The sequence below is a fragment of the Bos taurus genome, chromosome 3, assembly GCF_002263795.3.
Source record: "Bos taurus isolate L1 Dominette 01449 registration number 42190680 breed Hereford chromosome 3, ARS-UCD2.0, whole genome shotgun sequence".
Classification (NCBI taxonomy): Eukaryota; Metazoa; Chordata; class Mammalia; order Artiodactyla; family Bovidae; genus Bos; species Bos taurus.
The window spans coordinates 35895373-35913430 of NC_037330.1; the positions used below are offsets into that span (position 1 = coordinate 35895373).

Here is an 18058-nt window from a genome sequence, read left to right on the forward strand (position 1 = left end):
TGAATATGAATTAATTAGACAAACTCTCTGTGATACTCATATCAAGACAGAGGACACACTTTAATGAAATGCAAGGTTTTTTTTTTTTTCTTATTGTTCTCTTTTGCTTCCTGCTTCATATTATCTCCATTTTATTTAAGAGGTCTTCTATTTCTTCATTTTTAACTGCTGTCTGAGCTTAAAATAAACCAAACTACATTCTGCAATCTGAATCCAGTCTGTGTCCTGTCTACTATGGCCTATGAACTAAGAATGGATTTCATGTTTTGTTAGTGATTGAAAAAAATCAAAAGAATAATAATTCATGGCATGTGAAATTAAAATTAAATTTTAATTACAAAATTAAAATTTAAAGGTCAGCAAATAAAGTTTTAATGGAACACAGACACATTCATTTCAGTGTCATCTATTTGGGGCTACAACAGCAGAATTGAATAGTTGCAACGAAGACTGTATGGCCCAGGAAACTTAAAATAATTACTGTCTGGCCCTTACAAAAACAGTTCACTGACTCTTGGAATAAATCACCAAAGCCTCTGTCTCCATCTGCAAAGTAAAAATTATAAAATCCTAAGGATGCTATGCTGTGTGCTGTGCTAAGTCGCTTCAGTCATGTCCAACTCTTTGCGACACTTTAAACTGTAGCCCGCCAGGCTCCTCTGTCCATGGAATTCTCCATGCAAGAATACTAGAGTGGGTTGGCATGCCCTCCTCCAGGGGATCTTCCTGACCCAGGGGTCAAACCTGCATCTCTTACATCTCCTACATTGGCAAGGTGGGTTCTTTACCACTAGAGCTACCTGGGAAACCCAAGAATGTTCTCAGCAAACTCAATTAGCAATAAATATTCACTATTAACTATTAACTGGTTTGCCACTTATTAGGTGTTTGGCTTAGAAGCATCACCCTTTATAAGTCTCAGTTTTGCTGTCTATAAAATAAGGGGAAAAATTATCTCCCTGGTAAAATGAGGTAGTACATACATGTTCCTGACACAAAATACACAATAAATAATTTCATTATTTTATATTACTTATTATTTCTCAGCAATTGATCCATATGGAAACATATGGGACCATTTTTGAGACTTCAGGATGATAGAATTTCAGATCAAGAAAAAGCCTTAGAACATCCAAACCATGTCTAAGATTTCACAGGAGGAGGTGCAATGAAAAGTCTGCGGTGGTCCAGCAAACAGTGCTTTAAGAGGTGGAGACAGTGATACCCAGATCAAGTCACTGTGCTGACTCCTAGACCTTAGTTATCAGGCACCCCCCATCCTGGTTTATCTGTGGCTCCTATACCTCGGAATTCTGTTCTTACGGTGGCTGAGGACTGGCCCTTCATTTAAATGAACACAATTCCCCTATAAGTTTCAAACAGGTTGGCACTTTTTCAACTGAGCTGATTTTCACACTTAGACATTTTCTTTATACATGTAATTTTAGAACACATTCACTAGGGTGTAAAGAATGGCTCATGGTGAAACTCCACTTGTGCACTGTCTAAAGTAAGGAGAGAACTTCATGCATTGTGTTTCTGCTTGGCCTTCTGATCATCTCATTGTTAGAAAAGTCCAGGCTGCTGCTTTGATTCTGGGCTATTCATCGATACTTTACCTGAATTTCTTCATAAGCTTTGGCATTTCAGATAACATTCACTATTAAACTTGGATGGTTCTACAGTGTGAAATGGTAAAATCTGTGCATACTTGTCATTGTTAATATTCTCTTCAAATAAAGGAGTAAAAATTAGCATGGACCGCGAAGTAAATATGCAAAGTTGCTTAGCCAGGTCAGAACTGGGGCCCTCTCTCAGCTGATCACAGGTTAGCAGAGTAGTAGGCAAACCTCAGAATGTCAGGAGGGAGCCTGGAATTGCTTTTAGTATGTCTACTATTTGTTTTTGTCCTATGCCAAGCTTCAGCAATTCAAGAGCACTGGGATTTGAATGTATTCGGATATGATCCTACTGTGAAGGGCATTCTGAACAACTCACTTCTTTCAGCCTGCCTCATCAGCCATTGCTTCTGTGGTTGTTCCAAATGAGCCATTAGTGGTGTGAAGCATTAAAGCACTTCCACCGCACAGGCGTAAACCCTGACTTTTCTGCTCATGGTGGCATTGGGCCCCTGATGTATTAGAGGTCGGTGGGCTTTTCCTACCAATCCCAAATTAAAGTTATATTAGGAATGAATGGAAAACAGAATTGTCACTGGAAAGTGATGGGCATTAGCATGACTGAGTGGTGTGGTGCCGTTCTGCTGAATCAGGAGAAATTTCACAACTGCAAGCAACCCTGGGTTTACTCTTCTAGTTAACAAAATGAACCATCTCCCCTCAGGAGGACAACCCAGCATATTTGTAATGCCTACAAATTGCCACCTTCTATCTTCTTTCTAATATTTTCCTTTTTAAATTATCTCCGGGAGGCTCCTACTGGTTCTATTTAACAAGCACTTCTTTCCCACCCTTAGGAGTTGAAAACAGTAACATCAAGTGCCCTTCCAAGTATTTATTTTTCATCACTGTTATGTATGTGGTACTCAGCCAGGGAAATGAGACTAGCGTTCAAATTGATAGCAAGGAAATTAAAAACTTGGATTCAGTGATGCCATTCATTTTTAGCAGTAGACATATAAGAGCCCAATGAGTGAAGTCATGTGTCTAGGACTGAAAATACTCTGAAGCATCACAGACATTCCTCTTTAAGTGATATGCCACCTGTCAATGGATTCAACATGTGAGGTCAGCTGATGAAATGTGAACTGGACATTTCAATGGAACACAGCAACTAGCAAGAGACTGCAACCACAGCAACTGAAAAATTACAAGTTAGGTTCAAGGCATTTGCCCAAGGAAGTAAAATCTTCATATCAGAGAAGCAACTGGAAGCATCATTTTAATGATCACAAGTTGTCAGGATTGTAGAAATTAATCTCATAGGAAAAAAAATAAGAAAGAAAAATAAATCCCCTTGAACAATGGTAGCAGAAAAGCTATGATGGGAACCTATTAATCTCCAGGAAACAGAAGTTATGTAAGCCTTAAATCTGATTCATAGAAATCAGAACTGAGGACTGAGAACATGACTAGTGAGAGTATGAGAGTCTGTCTGTTGGTAGAGAGATTATAGAGGGAAGCTGAGAGGCCAAACTGCGGTTCTTAACACAAACTAGCTGTGTCTCTCATTCTACTTCCTTTCTGCCCCCGCAAACTTGGTCTGAAAGTCAGAGCTGGAAGCTTGGAGAGGCCCTAGAGGTCTTTTCACTTGAATTCTCTTTTAAGCAGAAACTCTCCAACAAGCATCATTCATAGGAGCTCATTCAGCTTCTGTGTGAGCTTTTCCAGAGTCTGGGGATTTATCATAACCCAAGGCATCATCCTGCATATTCTCAGACAGCTGGAGAGAATAATTTTTGGAAAATGCTAAGCTGAAACATCTTTCTCTTTCTACCCACTGGTCCTTATTCTATCTTCCTGAACCAACAAGTCTACCTGTTACATAACAGCCCTCCAAACACTAGTTGACATCTATAAGATGTTAAGCCACATGCTTACCAAACTGTTTAAACTCTTTCAAATGAAGAAATCCTTCATCAAAGACAAAACTCTCCTATATCACTGCTTTGTTCAAATGTTTTGTTTTGTTTTTTTTTTCCCAGTGACTGGACTCTTGCTATGGGCTGTCCAGTGAATGTTTCAGGGGAACTATAACCATTTTGGTCCTTGTTCAGTCTAAAATTATGTTAGTGTCTTTGCCACTCACGACAAAATGTTATCTGAAATTGAACATCTTTGCCACTTGAACAACTTGTTAACACAGTTCTACACCATTCTACATTTTTGCAGTTTGTTTTTATAGCCTCAATTTGCAGCACAGTATCTAGCATATAGTCAGGACTTAATAAATGTTCACCAAAACTTCATAAGAAATCCTTATACAGTCACGATGGTTAGTATAGAAGTCTCCCATTTTTCTCTAGGTAGTCTATTGGAAACAATGCATGATTTTATTTAAAAAATTAACATGTGTGTTTGTGTTTTAAAGAGGGTCTAAGATTTTATTTTTCCCCCCAACAACATTTTGTATTTTTCTTAAAGTTCAGGACAATATCTCTCAAAGGCCTTTAATAGCATTGCTCTCTTATGTGACATTGTCATCTCCCTACTATCAATAAGTGGTATAAATAGCTTCCTGACTGCTTCTTCCACTCTTTTGGGTAAAGAAATTCTCATCAATGCAGTCAACAATTAGCAGGACACATCTTTTAGCAGATATCTTGATATGTGAGGGCTTCCCTGGTGGTTCAGATGGTAAAAAATCTGCCTGTGCAATGTAGGAAACCCGGGTTTGATCCCTGGATCAGAAAGATCCCCTGGAGAAGGGAACAGCTACCTACTTCAGTATTCTTGCCTGGAGAATTCCATGGACAGAGGAGCCTGGCAGGTTACAGGCCATGGGGTCGCAAAGAGTCGGACACAACTGAATGGCCAGCACACACATTTTTGATATGTGAATACCCCTATTTGGAATACTACAAAGCATTTAGATTTCCTAATTTGGCTTTGGACAATATCTATATCCTCTAAATGGTTGTACAGTCTATGAAACACTCACAATACTTTTTCTATAAGATCTTTGATCTTCACTGAAAAATATTTCAGTCTCTAATTCACAGTGCAAGGCTATATCTTCTTGACATACATCACTCTTTTCTAACCATATTATGTATTTCCTTCAAAGTTTTACCTTTGAATATCTTTATTCCAAATAGGAATTACATTCCAACTCCATGACACCTGCATATTCATCGCTGTCATTAAAAGCTGGCATTCTTGATGATAATTGTGGTAGGCAGAGAAAAATATCTCCCCAAAGATGTCTATATCTGAATTCCCGGAACCTGTTCCCTTACATGACAAAAGGGATGCGATTAAATTAAGGGATTTCAGATGGGAAGATTATCCTAGATTATCTGTGTGTTTCCATTCTAATCACATGGGTCCTTAAAAGTAGAGACTGTGTCCAGGCTGCGGTTAGAGAAAGATATAGTGACAGAAGAAAAGGCACAGAGAAATGGGAAGTTTATGGCTTTGAAGGGTGAAGAACAGGGCCACGAGGAACAGAGTGCAGGTGGCATCCAGAAGACAGAAAGGCAAGGAAGCAGACTTTCCCCTTACAGCCTGACTGGAATACAGCCCTGCCAACACCTTGATCTTAGCCCAGGGAGACCGTTGTTTGGCTTCTAAATACAGACCTGTAAGATGATAAATTTGTGTTGTTCTGAGCTACTAAATATGTGGTAATTGGTGATAATTTTCTAAGCAGCAGTAAAAACAAACAGACTTATTATGCATTCTCCGGAAGGCATACACCTAAGCAAAGGAATTCCATTCCCCAACTTTCATTTTTCTCCTAAGAATAATTGTTGCCCTTTTAAAAATTTTGTGGTTTGCCGCAATTTCTGGTTTTACAGTTTTACAAGACCATTTTTACTATATTCCGATCAAATTTAATTAGAAACTCTTCTTGATCAGACCATTGAGCTTCCTACTAAACACATGTTTTTTTGTTCTTGGTAATAGATGTACTGATCCCTTCCAAGAACACATATCTTGATACTCTAGGCCATGACCCAGCAACTGACTCTCAGCCTTCCCCTTGCTGTGTATGCTTCGTTCTTGATTTCCTATATCTTCCAAAATCTTAACATTTAGCTATGTCACAAAATATTTTAACTTTAATCCAAATATTCACACTGTAAGTTCTCCTGAAAGCACCATTAGTATCCATACAAATTAGGTAACAACGTGGGGAAATTGGTGGCTTTAATATTATCTGATATTCCAATGTAGCTTATACTTTCTTCAGGAAGACAATACATCTCTTCATCAGCCCCACTGGTTCTGTGTGTAGGAATTTCCATTTCATCTTCCAAACAACAACAAAAAAACCACCTTCCTTATGTCTAGTCTTCCTGGCACCCTTAACAAGTGTTTCGTTATTTTCTAACACATGTTAACCAACCACATTTTATGTGAAACATGAAATGTTACTTTTTCTTTAGAAGGTTCATCTTTATTCTCTGGTGGATTTCAAAGAGGTGCATAAAAAAAGAATCTCTCCTCAATCTTATTCTTCTGTGGAGCAACCGTAAGACTAAGTTCGATTCTGCCCGTCCTCCTTGACGTCTTTATATTTCTGCACTCTTTCCTGAACCACGTGCTCCATGCTGCCTGACGTCCATTCATTCTGGAGGGTTTCAAGTGTTTCCCCTTTTGGCAGAGAGACCAGTTTACATTTATGGCGCCTACAACCAGTGGCCCCTCAGGCAGAAAGGTCACTGAGGAGCCTAAAGCTCTTCATGTCCCCAGGTGAAGACACGCAATTACTTTAGGGGTCACCTTTGTTTCAATCACTTGAATTAGTCTTGGGTCTGAGCAAGGGATTTTTAGAATCCCCTAGGTCAACAGTTTGATACTCAGTAGTGGCCATTCTTATCACACTTTCTGCACTATCACTCTACAATTAGCGTTAAACATGGGTTCTTAAAAAAAACAAACATGTTCTTGACACATCAACTTGTACCTGGAAACTAATAATAACTGAGATCTTACTATGTACCATGAGCTCCACATTCATTATTTTCCATATGTGTTAGGTTCTAGTTTTATCACAATTTTTACATGAAAAATTAAGTTTAGGGAGTCCAAGTACTTTCTGCTAAGTCCTGTGGGTAGTAAGGCATGGAGATGGAATTCAGACTTGGGTCTGTATGACTCCAGAGCTGAAGTGTGTGCTCATTTGGTTCTATTCATAGGATGTAAGCAACGGTGTGAGGAACTGAATCTCTTTATTTTCTTGTACTTGTATTTTCCCAAGTACAAGTCCTGTGGGACTGCAGTTCCACACTGCTCCTCTTGTCAGTCCTCTGGGAGACTGGAACCCTGTGTCTGGATGCCTTGGACTCTGTCCTGATCCTTACGACAGCTCCTCCCTGGTCCTGACTCCCTAAATGTGCAGCTAATCCCTGCTCATTGCTGCCAAGGCCACCATCAGCCCTACTTGAACACTACGTTTTTCCTTCCTTGGTTTCTCATTGCAGGTCACTCTCACTGCCACTAACAGTGTGGCCAACCCAAGGGTGGTCCAACTTAGGGCAAACAGAAGCATGTGTGCGTGCACATGAGATGTGAGAGGCGGCTGGGAAGGGAAGAGAGCAAAACAGATTGACCTGAGGGGCATTTCTGAATGCATTCATGTATGTGCAGACATAGCAGTGATATGAAAAATACTTATCGGCCTACAAGCACTAACTAATTAGTATGGATACCTGCTCTAGTATTGGAGCAGGTGCTGAAGGCAAACCACTTTGACAAGTATTATCCTGTTAGATTTTGAGGATATCTAAGAGATTCCAGGGGAGCACTTAGGGGTCTCAATGCAATAGTCATTGACAAACTGGCAAAAGGATTTCTATATTTTAACATAGAATATCAGCCCTGTGTAGCTGGGTTGAGGGAAGAAAAGATTTCAGACTGAGATAAAATTATTGTGTGCTCAAAGGTGTATCTGAAGTCTGTAAATTTATATAGTAAATCCTGTCTCACCCTGTCCCAGTCCGTCCTTTACAGAGCAGTCAGAATAATCTTTCTAAAGCAGAATTGTATCCTCTCCTCTGCTTGAAACTGTATGGTGGATCCCATATCACCCCTGCAGGAAGGTCCTCACTTCTCTTCCCTGATGAGATAAAACTTCTTAGGTTGGCGTTCAAGACACTACCTGATCTGGTCTATGGTTGTTTTTTCAACATTTTACCCCCATCCCACCACAAACAACACACACACAACATGCATACTCCTTACCCTCTAATCATATCAATACCTTTTGATATTTCTGAAGCACAGCATGTTAGCTCATGTACTCTTTTTGCCCAAGAAGTTCCATCCAGGAAAGCTTTTACTAATACTAAAGACTCAAAATGTCTTCCTCTCTAGGATGCCTTACATCCCATCTGGGCTTCCCTAAAGGCATGCACATAGCACTTGGTCTGATTACCTTCTAACTGTTGGGTGCATGTCAGCTTCTCACTCCAGATTATGAACTTCACATCCACATGCCCAGAACAGCTATCTCTCTTTATCCTTTAGCCTCTACTGCTAGTTCAATACCTAATTTATAGTAGTTATTCAAGAAATACTCATGAGGGTAAAGTATTTACTCCTGTAATCTCACTGATCTACTTAACTAGAACTAGGAGTTGAGGCACAGAGCATTTTGTACATTATATAGCACTTACGTGGTACATCCATGCCTAAATCCAGCCTTCTAATTCCAGAAGAAGAAATCTGATGACATTATATCTTTTTATAATACTCCAGAAATTAACACAGAAAAATCAAGTTAGGCCTTTTTGGGGCATACGTTTCTTCTAAGGCTGGATTTGTTTACTTTCTCTACAATATCTTTCGCTGATTACACTTCAGGAACTCATTCATTAGGTCCTGCTGCAGCAGGTAGCTAACATGAGACTTTCCCTTTGGAAAGGCGCGTCTTCATTATAAAGTCTCTCATTCCCTACGCTTTGAGTCTTCATGCTGGTCCCTCCTCTGTCTGTCTTTCTCTCCTCCTGACTGCTGGCCTTCTGTGGGCCTCTATATCTAGATGACAACTATCTCCTCAGTCTTGGATCCTCACGTTGTTTTGGGCTTCCCACACTCATTCAGATCCTTAAAATGCTTCCTGGGAACCTACAGTGTGTATAACTTTCAAACGATGACCGTATCCAGAGCTTATGTACAGAAGTGCTGCCTGACTTCTGACACTATTTGACTCTTTTAATGACTCTCCAGTATGGTGAGAGATGCTCACTCTCCAGCTTCTAGATCCCTTCCTAACCTTGACCTGCTCAAAGCCCAATTTCTCAGTTATCACCACAATTTACTGATGCCCATGGCATTAGTATGGTAACAAATTTCACTTTGGCTTTATAATATGCAGAACTGTAGCCTCCAGATAACTATACATTTCACAAGTAGCAGGTAAAATATTCTGTTCACCCCTGGTAGAAACTGGCTTTAGATAGTTCCTGCATGCTGACATTTTTTTTTTTTTTTTCAAGTGAAAACTAAGCAAAAACTCTCTAGAGCTGTGCTGTCCAATATGGTAGACATATGTGTCTATTAAGCCTTGCAATATGGCTAGTTCTAATTGAGGTATTCTGTAAGCAGTAAACATCTGATTTCAAAAGCTCTGAAAAAGTGAAATATATCCTTAATAATGTAACATTAGTTCTATGTTGAAATGATAATATTTCAGGGTTTTTTTTGATAAAATAATTTGTTAAAATCCACCTCTATTTATTTTTACTTTTTAAATGTGGATAACAAAATATTTCAAGTTACATGCTTACATGATTTTCTATCGGGCTGCACTCTCCAGAGGCTCTGTCTGGTGGCTCTTTAATATTAGTAAGCTGACTGTGTACAGATAGAATGGAAAGCTAGCACAGAATTAAAAAGCAGAAAAGGTTGTGAATGACAGAACGAAGCTTCTGCTCAGATTTTTAAATTTCTGTTCCCAGAATACACCGACATGCCACCTGCCTTGACAAGCTTTTAAGAAGGTCTGATAATCCTCAGAAAAATGAAGTTGAACCAAATGGCATCTGTGTAAAGCTCACTGCATGGTGCCTAACCTCAGAGGCTTAAAATCAACATTGATTTTCATCATTTATTTTATCCTGGCATTTAAATGTCCCTTAGATTTATTACCTTTAGGTTTTTGGTTCAGAGGCAGTGATGGGTATGATACAAGGGTGATAATAAGTTATGTAGATACCATTTAATTTATGAACTCTGGAGCTCCAGGGTAGTTCAAGAAATATATTAACCACATACACATCACCCTTCATTCTGCGGTAAGGATTTCTAAGCTGGGTCCCTATTGTGCCACTTAATTTATGGTCTGGCCAGGTACATGGATCTGCATACAATATTTCAATATAAGTTGCTCCAACCATCAGAAGAAACGAAGATGGGCTTCAAAGGAGCCGGCTGGACAGCTGATGGATTGCTCTCTCTCTCCTATATGTAGGCTGGGGCATTAAGTAGTTTTTAAAGCTTGTCAGCGGTTTGGGTCTTTTTCTGCTCTGAGAAGCTGCACGCACCAGCCTCGACAAGCAGAATCAGCCATGCTGCAGCAGGCAGAGGGCAGCTCCCAGAGTTACTTACGTTGACAGCCGTAGTGCCAGGAATTTCCCGGCAGGCACTCATCACACTTAGGCCCTGTTGTTCCAGTCTTACACTCACAAAATCCTGAGCCATTACAACGATCATGGACTGAGCCCAAAGGGTTACAATAACACTCTGTAGAAACAAGACAACACACAGGCTGGAGACAAGTCCACATGGCTTATAAGTTATCAATACAGGAGCGTCACTTACTTAAATGGATCACTTACAGAAAGATGTCCACTAATGAAATGCTTTGGCAAATATGGCTATTTCAGATCCATTTATTTATTTGCTCAGCCTTCCATGATAGCATTTTTATGTTATGGGAGGAAATCAGTTGAAAACTTCTAAGGAAATAAGACATCATGCTCTTCCCTGCTAACAGATTATAATGGAGGTTCCGTTTGTTAGGGCATTTTTAGATGGTTTAATGAATGCCATGAGAAGTTTGTGTATCAAGGATAAATCAATATGCCATCAGTGTAAAATCTGTTTTAAATTATTCAAACGAGCCTATCTGTTACACTCAATATTTGAGAACTGCTGAACATTGTAAAAGTGCAATATGAATGCACTTTGTTCATTCAAAGGCAGTTTTACTTTATGATTTGGGATGGTGCATTATATATATATTCATACTGTGTTGCAATCAGCCTTTAGATATTGTATCTGCTAGGCATGTTAGTATAGTTTTATGTAACTTAGATTAACAATCATGGAAGAAAAATGAATTTTGTAATCCTAAATAAATTTCAACGTATGCACACTTTGAGACTCATATCATTATAATGTCTGTGGACAGAAAAATATAACTTTGTGTAATAAAAAGTAAATAGAATAATTTCTGGATTCCCCACATAGTATTATGCAGGATATTTTTACTTCTGAAGCTCTGCTTTGCTTAAAGGGTGAATTAAAAATGAGAATTCCTTAGGCTTCCATTAGCTAAGAAAGCTAACAGCAGTTAGTTTGAAGCTTTTGGAATGTGTAAGCTGAAGTTTCTTTCTTTGTAATCCCACTGTATAATACTGGGCAAGTTATTATGCCCCTCTGTGTCTTGATTTCTCTTATTTTAAAATGGTATCACTAAGAGATTTTCATGTTAAAAATCAAATAAAATCACATCAAGCAACTAACCAAGCAGCCAACTACAAGAAACCCTGAGAATTTTAGTTTAGTATCTTTAAGTTTAGTGTCTTAAATTGGAAATGGAGATTAAGGGTTTACTGTTATATAGATAGGTCTAGAGGTGTGGTTCTGTCATAGGAACTAACCAGATAATTTCTTCAAAGACTGTGGAGTACCTTGGAATCATTATTTAGTTCATGTTAAGGGAATTTTGAAGTTCAGCACTCTTAAGATATAAACATTTGTGAGGCTGACATACATAGGTAAAACTAAAACTAAATAAAGTCTAAATTGCTCTCTCCTTGTCTGGCTTGATTTATTAATTGGAGTTTTATTTTAAATTGGTGTTTTCTATTTTAATGTGTGGTGGTGGTGGTTTAGTTGCTAAGTGGTGTCTGATGCTTGCAACCCCATGGACGGTAGCCTGCCAGGCTCCTCTGTCCATGGGATTCTCCAGACTAGAATACTGGAGTGGGCTGCCATTTCCTTCTTCAGGGAATCCTCCCGATCCAGGAATCAAACCCAAGTCTTCTGAATTGTAGGCAAATTCTTTACCGACTGAGCTACAAGGGAAGCCCATGTATGTATGACAGTTGTTTAAAAAATTTTTAGATAGAAATTTTGTTGTGACTTTTAAAATGTTTATATATATATAAAATCTATATATAAAACATACATATATATATACACACACACATAGCTATAGCAAAACTACTATGTTTCTTACTATTTAAAGTATGTAAGTTGACAATGGACCACCAGCATTTTGTAAGACAGGGAGTAGAGTCACATCTGGTCAATGTGAATTCACATACTATGCCAGTATGTTAGCCTGTAACAACTGATTAATATAAGGTTTGAGATGTAAAAAATGTAAAATTAAAACAAATGTGGAGCATCTGAACCACAGCACACCTCAGTGGCTGCCATATGAAAGGTGGTAGGTGTAATGCACTCGGTCATGAAAATTAGTGACAAAGAGAGGTGGGGTCTACTCTACATTACATACAAAGTAATTTAGTTTTTTTTTTTTTTTTTAAAACTTTACATAATTGTATTAGTTTTGCCAAATATCAAAATGAATCCACCACAAAAAGTAATTTAGTTTAAAAATACCATTTCTGGAACTCAAGTCAATGGTAAGTGTTGCAGTGATGAGGATAGCCTTGGGCAATTATATTTTATTCCTTGCAACTAGGAAGGATATGTAGGACTACTAAACTAAAAAACATGAAATGCTTTAGAAGTCTGATTAAAAAGTTGTACTACAATTGATTTATAGGTATTAGAAGTGTCTTGGGTTTGTTTTGTTTTATAGAATGTGCTCTGACTACCTGATCTTGGGTTTCCAGGGGAATGAAAACAATAATACATCATAACTGAAGATGTGTTTAGTAGCAAATGCTGAGCCCTGCATTTCACTCTGATGTCAAGCTTGTTATCAGGGATTATTAGCAGTGATTACCCAAGGTCAGAAGCCACCTATCCAGCTTCCTGCTTAAATACTCGAGTTTATATGAAACAGAAGCATGCAAGGATGCCATTTTCATGGAACTGCTGCATCATACATGCATCTTTGGAAACATGGCTGGCATGGAATTTGTATGAAAATGGGTAAATCTGCCAAGAATCACAAAGCAGCGATTACTGTGACAACATGGAATAGCCTGCACTTTATATTTACCATAATATAAAATGATGCAAATAGTTTAAGACATCTATTTCAACACAGTCGTTATTTTGTCAAAGATAGGTGCTGTTCCCTCAAAACCAGGGTGGTGGATTTCATTGCCAATTGTCAAAGAAATGGCAAATGCCTTTTTCCCCCTTAACTATTAAGGTGGCTTCGATGAAGTTCAAATTTGCAGAGATTAGTGCCTAATTCTGCGAAAGTGAATTCGGTAAACATCCATTCATTTTCATTAGTGCTTTCTATACAAAGTGGTATTAAAATTACCTCTCAATTACTTGTGGTGTATCTTCTCAAATTTAATTCTTAGTCCTACTGCAAGCCCTTTTAGGGAACTTAAATGTAGAAAACAGCAACTAGATTCCTGCTGCCCTATAGGGCGAATCTTGGTAATGGAGCCACAGGCTTCCAATGGCCTTCAGAGAGGAAACCCAAGCCTCAGCCTCGTGCTCTGGCAGCCTGATGGCTCTACCCTTGGCCCCTCAAGTGGGAAAAGTGGAATCTATAGGTCTTTAAGGAAGCTGTTGAATGTTTACAGCGACTAAAGAGACTGTAGCATATACAAGCTAATCAAATTTTTCAGTTCAGTCTTTAAAACAGTTTTACTTCTTAGGAAAAGGGCAACAATTTAAAGAATTTGGATATGTGAAGGGGATATTGTAGCTAATTTTAATGGTATATAAAAATACTCATATTTGTATTTACTGATGACTTTACTTGTTTGAAGAGTATAAAATACTGCATAGGGATATATTTACCTCGGTAAAATAAAACCTTTCTAAGGTTTATAATTTTAATTAACAAACTTTCTAGAAAGGGAGAAAACAAGTGCTCTTCATTTTTTTTTAAGTAGAAATAAAGAGAATAATGTATATTAAGCTTTCTATTCATCTCTATTTTACATGATTTAAAAGACAAAAGCTGAGTGGCTAGTTTCTTGTCTGTGTATAATCAAATATGGATTTATAACAGAACTATGCCTCTTAGAACTTGATAAGAGTGCTGATTTTGTAGTTCACAGATTACTTTAGAATAGGAAAAGGGGAAGACATCATTAGAATAGAGTACTCTGAGTAAAAATATTGGGATGTTGTTAAGTTACTGCTATGAGAAATTTTATGAAATAAAATCTTTTCTTGTAAGGTCTTTTTATTTGATTTATTTAAAATAATATGAAATTGCTATTGTAAAACATTTACTCCTTATTGTAATGTTTTGTGTCTTGAAAAAACTTATTAGGTTTTATTCCCGCGTTCCCGTGTTCCTATTTATTTTACCTTTCCACTTGTTTCCACATTTATAGTATGACATTTATATATTTTTACAAATGACATTCAGCAAAATGTAACTGCATCTGAAATTCAGACAGCTATGTGCCTTTTGGTTTTCACTAATATTCTCAAATCTTTGTAACCCAAATGTTATAAAGGCAATTGAACTTCTGTTCACAAGCTTATAGTAGAATTGCTGCTCTCATCCTAAAAGCATACCATAAGTAAAAGTCTGACAAGTTGAGCTTTGCTAATTGTGTCCCGGTAGTTGGGAGAGAGTTCAAGTATTGAAGTCAGGAAACTAACTCTTTACTAAGCTGTATGATTTGGGTCAATCTGCCTTACTTTTCTCAACTAGAAAATAGGGGAAATTATCAGTGGAATACTTACCACCACAATTTTGTTAATGAGGATTAAGTTAAAAAAAATCACAAGTCAGTTCCCAGTTTACCATGTGTTTCCTGCGCATCCCATATGATACCAATTTGACCAGGAGTTCTCCATGACTTACCTAAGGCACACAGCTATTAAATAGCAAACTGGGACTTGAACCCAGCTCTCCAGCCTCTAAGTCCAGGGATTTCTCCACTAATTCACAAATAATAAGGAAGCACTTTGAAAAACAGAACATACTATAGACATGAACAGTATTATAAAACAACCCATTTTAACTGAAAAAACTTGTCCAGCTATTTTAAGTGACACTTGGCAAATACCTATACAACCTTGACCATCAAATCAGAAAACAATGATCTTAGAATTGCAGAATGGTTTGATGCCTTATTTGATGAAAGGACCACCTTTCATTTTTCAGTTTGTGTATTCTATCTACTCTCTATGTGAAAAAAATCTACTTTTAACATTGGTTGCCTATATATAACCTATTGTCTGGTAATAGATACGTATCTACCCTTCACCATTTCGAATATATGCATTTCTCCAAAGTACATCATAAAGTGAAATTCCATTTCTTATTTCTTATTTTTCCATCAGCACCCTTTCTTAAAGATAGGTTCCTCAATGTAAAAGGTAGAAGCTTTTTTGTATGGGAAAGGCACCTGATTCTCTGGTGTTGACATGATCAGTGGTCATACAGGGTGGAAGGAATGCTCAACGGAACCCTGTGGCCCTGTTTTTCCAGGGCTCATGAACTTTGGAAACTGAAAGAATTAATTGCCTTGAGCAGTTTTGAAAAATTGCTTCTCTTTTGGGCTATAGGAAAATTCAATAAATGGAATTTCATTACTATGGATGGAAAAGTCAAGTAAACTTCTACATTACCAATTCCTAGTGGCTTTCAATTCCAAAATGGCAGTATTTTAAATCAATATTTGTTGATTACCAATTATTTACAAAAGCTTGTGTCTTAGTTTCCCATATCTATAATTAAAAATCTTATAATGAGTTTACATTTTAAAAGCAGAATGTACAACTTTAAGACTTTAAGATCAGGTTGAAATGACCAGGTTTTAAGATTTCATGCAAAAACAAGAAGACAAATAAAAAGAAAATTCTCTACCTCTTAAACATGATTTTTCAGCTCATCATCTTTAAAGCAGCAATAAAGAAAGGATTCAAAATACATCCCCCAACTATGATTTCAACCAGCACAAGTGAATTTCAAGTCCACCACAAGGAGGTTTTCTCCATTAAGAAAGTTCATTCTGGCTCAGTTGTGGTGCAAATCACCAGCCTCTCCACCTTAAATAGCTCCCCATCGCTTGAAAGGCACAGAATAACAGCTGAAATTACAATGGAACTGACCTATGCACACATTCTCATCGTCCAGCTGTGCAGAAGCGTTTCTGAAGTAGCCCAGCCTGCATAACTCACAGTGCTGCCCTCTAGTGTTGTGTTTACAGCTCACGCAAATGACTGTGTTTAGCAGATCGATATAACTGCATCGATTGGAGTGGCCGAAGCATTCACAATCTTGCAAGGAAGAACAGAAATGTATACAGAGTGTATACAGTTGCAGAGTATCGGCACACTACATGCTCAGATAAAATGAGAAGTGGAGAAAAGATGGCGGAATGGCATTACATGTATGTGATTCCACATGACACATGGTGACCACAGGTGGTTGTGACTGGCATGGAAGTAGCATCTGTTTCAAGCAGGAGAGAAAGGTTGGACATTCAGAACATGATCCGAGGGTGTTAATTCTTGGCAGACAGTATGAACAGAAGCATTTGCAGGTGTACACCTTTTAAAATTTGGGAAAACTTGTTTCCATTGATGCAAAAGTCTAATTTTTGCACATTAAAAACTTCACTGTCTTTGCATCACTTCCTTCATTTTCTCTTCATATTTGCAGTCTTAAAAAAGGAGGAGGAAAGACTGTCAGCATCTAAGGTCTGAGTCTGCCATCACTCACGACTCCTTTGTTTAGAGCCTTACTATCATTTGTGTCAAGATAGTAACTCAGTCAGAGTTTCATAGAAGAAATCATGGCAAATTTAATACGAGTCTAGACAATTAAACAATTGTTTATTTTTGTTTCTTCCAATTGGTAAGAAGAGAATATGGCTTTTTGTAATCCTTTCATCAGGCCAAATCTGCATGTTTGCTTATGTGTGAGAGAGAATATAAAAAACAGGGAGATTATTGGTATGAAGAGAGTGTGCTTAAGATTTCCTTTTCTTGCAAGTTTTAAGCTAAGTCTACTCCAAAATAAGAGTCAGGCAGCTGCTGTACCCTTAGATTTCCCTTTGTCTTCCCAAAGCGTTGGAGGGTTAGGGGTGATGGTGGTAATTAGACAAGGAGTTGTGGGGAAGGGTGGAGAGTGACTCAGTTGTCTCTCTCTTGTATCTCAACCAAAGCAAGTTATTAATCTAATTCAACCCTTTAAAAAGAAAAAAAAAAGCCTCTACTGGTGCAGTAGTTATTAAATCAGATAGAAAGAAAGTGTGAGAAGTAACTTGGTGGGAAATCTGTTTTGTCTTCTCAAAATATGGGGGTAGGCCTAGCTGACAATTATAAGGAAGGTCAACTATGAAACTGCAAAACCTTGTTTGTCTAAAAATACCCCTCTCAATAATGTCTGGCTTTTATTTTATCCCACCAGGAAGCCAAAAAGTCACTATTTGAGCCCATTCATTCATGCAATAAATAATTTATTCAGCTGGTCTATGTGTTAGGTACAATGTAAAGTGCTGAATTACCCTTTTGCCCCAGAATAAAATTTTGAAAGCACTGCATTTAATGACCAGAGTAAAAATGAGTGTCATCAAAATGAATAAGGAAGAAGGGTGATTGGATTTTTATTTTAAATTAACATCTGCCACTCATCAGAATGGTGTGGATTCATTTATATGACAGCCAGTTATTACAGCAGAGTTGAGGGCAAGGTCCCAACAGAATGAAATCAAATTTGGATAGAAGCAGAGGAGGACATTGGAAACAGTGAAGACTGGGAGATACTCAGGAATAGGGTTAGCACCTTGGAGACCCCAGATGCTTAAGAGAAAGGCAAGAAGAACGGGAGGTTCCTGAAGGCAAGACCATGTGTTTACTGCAGGCCAGCTTTGTCACTGTATGCTGGTGTACTGGGGATGCAGAGTGGGGGTGCGGATTTGTAGGAACCAGAGAGAGGAGAGTTCTGGAAGGAGGCCATATGGGAGGTGGGGTAAGATAATCCTGCAAATAGTCTAAGTCATGCCAAATTAATAATAATAACAGCAACAAGAAAAATAATAAAATTACATATCAGCAAATTAAATTCTCTTAGA

The 18058-nt window shown here is 38.0% G+C and overlaps 1 protein-coding gene across 8 annotated transcripts in view; it reads right to left on the reverse strand.

Annotated features, from left to right (window-relative positions):
• NTNG1 (netrin G1) overlaps positions 1-18058 on the reverse strand; it is a 369041-nt gene that overhangs the window by 43454 nt on the left and 307529 nt on the right. For 4 of the 8 annotated variants that reach the window (XM_024989814.2, XM_005204198.5, XM_024989815.2 and 1 more), the window contains exons 6-7: positions 16092-16259; positions 10236-10370 (exon numbers count right to left, since the gene is read on the reverse strand). The exons of 3 other annotated variants lie outside the window; for them this stretch is intronic. In XM_024989814.2, the coding sequence (XP_024845582.1) occupies positions 10236-10370; positions 16092-16259 (303 nt within the window). The remainder of the gene's footprint in view (positions 1-10235; positions 10371-16091; positions 16260-18058) is intronic. One more of the 8 variants, XM_010803237.4, reaches the window with a different exon arrangement.